Genomic DNA, 6,000 nt, shown 5'->3' on the forward strand with positions numbered 1-6,000 from the left:
AGCCACGATTTCCACCTATCAGTGGTTCTCTTTGCCGCTTGAGCACGCTCAACCAATGAAACTCCGATCACCAGGAAGCCAAACATGTAACTACTATCCATACATGTACATCGATCAATTCCGGGTTTGTCAGCCACCCGCTCCTCTGAAAGGCATTTAGAGATGCTGAGAACCTGCGGTTACAGCTGGACAGACAGACACCTTGATCGGTAAATTTGGGAGTGCAGGTACGCTCTCAGCTGGTAGAATGTGATGTAGTCGAGTACTGTCTCCGTCTTCCTTTATTGAGTTTGGCCGACTCTTTCCATTTCAGCCAAATTGGCACTAGGCAGGCAGCTTGCTCGGATTTCACGTCAAATACCAGATCCAGAGCTTGCGAGATCAACCCGAGACCGGAAGTTGTGCAAGACGACGCCATGTCTGGATATATGGCAACGCCTTGTAGCTAGTAAAGCTCGAGATGAATTTCCTTAGGGGCATGAAAGATGAGTGATGCGGTATACCCGGATCGTGACAATAGGTCGATGTTTGGAAGTTGACATGTTAGAGTAGGTAAGAACTTATCTTTGGGTGCGTCCGGAAAATTAGAAAGTCCGAAAGGCCGAGCGGCAGCCATCACTACTTATTTACAAGAGCCTTACCTCGAGGGCTAGTGCCTATTCAAGGTCACGGTTTCTATCAAAGCACACAAACATCTCATAGATCCTCCGTCCACAGACCTTCCGAAACCACCAATACCCATGACCAAAGATTGTTGCCGTAACTTTCAAGTTGGTTGGGTGGAAAGAAGACAGTTTCACCTAGTCGAACGGTGCCTGCGACGTGCTTTCGCAAGCTTTACATCCACCACAATTTACCAGGAAACATGGAACCGTGCACAGTCAACTTGAAGATTCTTGATTGAGGGTTCGAAACAGCTGCAATGCTCAGGTCTTCATTGTGCAGGCTCTTGAAGTTAGACCTAATCCTCAATACTTCCAATCAAATAGAAAATTGGTTGCCAAAATATACGACCTTCTTAATTTCAGCAATGAGGAGGGATTTATTAATCCTGTTCATTGCGTGGACAAGCATTATACCCACGAGGCTCATGCTTACGAAGTCCTATCCAAGTTGCACGGGGGCCGAGTACCCAGGATCTATGGGTCTTATTCATTGAATATTCCTGTTGACAGGTCTGAAATGCGCACCGTTCGAAAATTGACTCTTGCTCGCTGATCTAAGGCCTAGAGATGTCACCATGGTGGAGAATCCTGGCTTTGAAGACAAGATCTTGTTGTCTTTGACTTCACTGATGCTCCCTTCGGTCGCAGAAGAGATGATCCAGTTGCTATCAAAATCAAATCTATTCCTCAGTCAGTATATTTCACCTCTTCTACAGTGGGACAAGACTCTGGCAATGCAATTTAATGACTGGATTGATTGGGATTGGCGGTTCTGGATCGAAGTTGAGTATGCTCACATTGCTGCAATGACCACATCAGAGTAAAGAAGTAAATGTTCTTTTCAGAGTCTGAATACTGTGTAATTAATTGAATAATCTCAGCACTTAGCTTCATTAGATCACTCATCTATAATTCAATTAGTGAATATATCTATAGAGAAGATCTATCTATCTGAAGTAAAAATCTATTACAGAAAAAAAGAAAAATAATAAAACAATAATGCATTTAAAAGACTATTTAACAAATTGAAGTAAAAGGACACTTACTAAAAAGATATGGGATAAATGAGGGGGGAATGAATATGTTGGGAATGGGTCGGGAATCTGAAGAAGGATTTTAGAACTCTATAACAATAAAGATATACTAGGGGCAGCCTGCCCGTAGCAACCCTCTTCCGGGGGTGGGCAAACGAACCTCTAAATCCCAGGGGATGAAGGCATCTTTAATTTCTTCAAAGTGTTGGAAAGCTCAGGCACAACATTCAAGAGCAGGAACGTCATGAAACATGCAGCTGGGCAGGACGGAGCGAAAGTGCGAAGCCATATTATTCATTACGTTGCTATTAAACATCATCACCACAGATATCATCGCTAGATATCATCATTGATATATCATCAGTGGATATCATTCATTCAAGCAGGTCAGTAGATAGGTGGCAGAGCGAACTAAAAAATACTTCAAAGAAGTAGAAGATATTGAATTTATATATTATAATGAAGTAAAACATCGCTATTCTACAACAATATCAAGTATTGATAACTTGTAGATATAACATCACAACTATCACTGTCTCTGAGATATATGTGAAAAATGATTGTTGATGAGATATGTGGGAGATGTTGCAGGTTTCACATCACATGACCAGGAATTGGCTTAAAACAGCATCAAAAATGGGATGCTCTGAGTGGCATCTTACAGACGATAGAGGTATTCTTGCTTGACTAAGACAACATCACAATAACCAGGAGCCGAGTGTGATAACAAAACAATATGATGATAGAAAAATTTTTGACAATTTCCCTGTGTTGTTCCTGTTTTATTTTTGGGCAACACCAAATGCGAAATGAATCCTTTTCCAGCCTCCATCCACTCGCGAGAACCTGAAGAACCTGAAACATCTATTGGTATAGCGCGACAACAATCCACCACGTCTTTCGCAGGAACAAAGCGGTCTCTCACTGGAAACATCTTGTTTCCGCAGATTCCGAGTATAAATCAGCAGTCAATCCAAACAGTCAGGAAAAGCACGGCTTTAAAGTCTAACGGCTTTATTCGTCCAACTTTATCATCCACAGCAAACACTACACGTATCATTGCAAGCCAAATACGTGATGTGCCGGATGCAGTGGGGATATCCAGTGATACCATATCTGAATACTCGCAACGGCAAGCTGTTTCATCAACCCCAGGACCATCGCAGAATCCTCTGCTCTCACTTTCACATCAATCCTATGGGTTGCCCCCTCAGTTGGTTGCCAATTTTGCCTCTCTAGGCGTGAACTGTATCTATCCATGGCAAGCTTCCTGTCTTCTGGGTCGAGGCCATCTCACTGCGGAAAAGAACCTCGTATACAGTGCGCCAACTGGCGGTGGAAAATCCCTGGTAGCAGATGTGCTGATGCTGAAACGTGTCATTGAGGATCCAGCCAAGAGAGCTATCCTTGTTCTTCCCTATGTTGCTCTCGTGCAGGAGAAGCTCAAGTGGCTTCGCCGAGTAGTTGAAGGTGTGGATAAAAACGTTGACATGCCGACCACTGCAGACGAGGCCTCCTCGGCACCCAAATGGAAACAACCGCAGAAGTCCATTCGGGTTACAGGATTTTTTGGCGGAAGCAAAACTAGAGCTACATGGACTGATACTGACATAGCCGTTTGTACTATTGAAAAGGTTTGATAGGCGTCTGTTCTTGTTTCGAGCAGCATGGAGAATATCTGGCTAATCCCTCCACTTTCCCATTAGGCTAATTCGTTAGTGAATGCTGCCATTGAGGAATGTAGCATTAATGACCTGGGCGTTGTTGTCTTGGATGAGCTCCATATGCTTGATGATGAGCATCGTGGTTATCTGATAGAGATTATGGTTACAAAATTATTGTTATTACAGCAAGATATCCAAATCGTTGGTATGAGTGCCACATTATCGGTTGGTGCTCCATAATTGCAAACCGAAGAAGAACTTTTACTCACGAACCCGTAATGCTAGAATACTGAGGTCCTCGCGAAATGGCTGCATGCGAATTACTATATTTCCAAATATCGGCCTATACCTATTCAAGAGCATCTGGTCTACAACAATGCAATATATCCCGCCACAAGCTCAAAGGAGTTCTTTAGAACAGCTATGCAATTAAATAAACCTGACTCATCGCCAAATTATTCCCTTGCGTGCAGAATAATTGACCGATCGATGCATAAGGAGCTTGGGAACCCAACTGCCAATGCCATGGTATCGTTGGCCCTAGAAACTGCTCTCTCCGGATATGGCGCTCTCGTGTTTTGTGGCAGTCGACAAGCATGTCAGAGTAATGCGGTGCTTGTTAGCCATGCGATGCCAGACGAAACAGCGTTGGACAATGATCTGTTGGAACGTCGGATGGATCTAATCGCGGGGCTGCAAAGCCTGCCTTGTGGGCTTGACCCTGTATTGCAAATGACGGTCATCAAAGGAGTGGCTTTTCACCGTTAGTGTTTAATGATTTTCACCATTTTCCAAACGATAAGTGAACTTATCATGTTTGAATGATCTTAGATGCCGGCTTAACGACGGAAGAACGCGATTTAATTGCGGAGGCATACGATAAAGGCACCCTTAGGGTGCTAATCGCTACATGTAGCCTAGCAGCTGGGATCAACCTTCCTGCACGACGAGTTATTCTTTGTGGGGCTCGAATGGGCCGCGATTTGGTTGGCCCAGCTATGCTGTATGTGCTTTGATACACCTTGAACCCCCCCCTTTCTGAACCATGACTGAGTTTAATAGACGGCAGATGCGAGGGCGAGCTGGTCGGAAGGGCAAGGATGAGGTTGGGGAAACTTACCTCTGTTGCCAAAAAGACGACCTAGAGGCAGTGGCAGAATTACTGGAGGCAGAAATGCCTGCCATCGCCAGTGGTTTAACCCCTGAAAAAAGGGGCATTAAAAGGTTCCCCGAATCAACTGTTGATCATCCCTTTGTTTATTTACTACAGCTAATGTCAGAGTTGACTAGGGCGCTTCTTGAGGCAATTGCGACTAGACTTGTTTCTAGCCGGGAGTCCATCAACGAATATGTAATGTGTACCTTGCTCTACCAGAATATGGAAGCAGCTGAGCTATTTTCCATGGTGGACAAGACACTCGAGGACCTAGTCGACAACGGCCTCGTGGATCTCGAGCAGGCCGAATCTTACGAGCCGACGCGACTAGGGCAAGCTGTGGTATCCTCCTCGCTCAGCCCTGAAGATGGTATTTTCATTCACGACGAACTGAAGCGTGCCCTTAAATCCTTCGTCATGGACGGGGAGATGCATATTTTCTATATGTTCGCGCCTCTTCAAAATTCAAGTCCCACTGATATCGACTGGTCGATTTTTCGGGACCAAATGAACAACCTTGATGAAAGTGGTATTCGTGCATTGCAGTTTGTAGGCGTAGAGCCTGCGTTCGTGAACAAAATGTAAATCAATCTAAGATCCCATCCATCGGTCCCTTCTGGTGGAGCCATTCGTTCGTAAACATATGTCGAAACGGAAACCTCAAACCTCAAAGCTCAATCCCACGAAACTAGTCCGCTAATTTTTAGTAACAGGGCACAGTCCGGAACTCGAATAAAGGACGAGACGATCGCACGCATCTATCAACGCGCATATACAGCCTTCCAGCTACGCGACCTCAGTAACGAAGTCCCCATATCAACAATCGCGCAGAGATATAACATCCCGCGAGGCAATGTCCAAACCCTGGCACAAACATGCCATGGATTTGCTGCAGGTATTGTTAAATTCTGCCAACGCATGGGTTGGGACATGCTGGCAGTCGTGCTAGACCACATGCGTGACCGTCTGCATGCCGGAGCTCGAGCTGACCTGCTGGAAATGGCCCAGGTGGCATATGTCAAGAGCCGAACGGCAAGGTTATTGTGGGAGAATGGTTTCAAGTCCTTGAGGGCGCTGGCTGAGGCTGACCCAAAGGACCTGGTGCCTGTTTTGATGATGGTGAGCTACGGTTTCCTTCCATGAAAACAATACTCTCCCGCTGGTTTGCGGGTTCATAATTCATAACCTCTTCTTCAAGAATACTACTATTGTTGTATTTCCGCGGCTAAAGGTCGAGCGCAATATGCTGTCTGACAGGCCCAGCCACGAAATACGAACCTCCAAGGTTCGCAACGTGTTCCCGCGAAGCTTCTCGCAAAAGCAGAGATCATCGTTGCATCCGCCAATAAAATATGGGGTAAGTTGTCCGTCCGAGGGGATTTTCTCCCCAAGTATTTCCCCTCAAATAAGCATAGTCCTAAGTCATGGGCTACATACGGAGTACATAACTCAACGTTCTAACTTGTCTTCTCCATGACTAG

General features: G+C 45.2%; 2 protein-coding genes across 2 annotated transcripts; both read left to right on the forward strand.

Annotated features, from left to right (window-relative positions):
- Positions 1-485: 485 nt before the first annotated feature.
- On the forward strand, positions 486-1,489 carry HCBG_00716 (uncharacterized protein; the record flags this gene model as incomplete). Its single annotated transcript, XM_045427766.1, has 3 exons — positions 486-520; positions 990-1,128; positions 1,382-1,489. 3 exons carry the CDS (start codon positions 486-488, stop codon positions 1,487-1,489), a joined length of 282 nt encoding a protein of 93 aa, XP_045291741.1.
- Positions 1,490-2,508: 1,019 nt separating this feature from the next.
- On the forward strand, positions 2,509-5,980 carry HCBG_00717 (helicase and polymerase containing protein tebichi; the record flags this gene model as incomplete). The annotated part of the gene is made up of 8 exons (XM_045427767.1): positions 2,509-3,333; positions 3,406-3,588; positions 3,649-4,126; positions 4,195-4,366; positions 4,426-4,587; positions 4,654-5,100; positions 5,233-5,638; positions 5,777-5,980. The coding sequence occupies 8 exons, from the start codon at positions 2,509-2,511 to the stop codon at positions 5,978-5,980; spliced, it is 2,877 nt and encodes a 958-aa protein (XP_045291742.1).
- Positions 5,981-6,000: the final 20 nt, after the last annotated feature.

This window comes from Histoplasma capsulatum, assembly GCF_000150115.1.
Source record: "Histoplasma capsulatum G186AR genomic scaffold supercont2.1, whole genome shotgun sequence".
In the NCBI taxonomy this organism is placed as follows: domain Eukaryota; kingdom Fungi; phylum Ascomycota; class Eurotiomycetes; order Onygenales; family Ajellomycetaceae; genus Histoplasma; species Histoplasma capsulatum.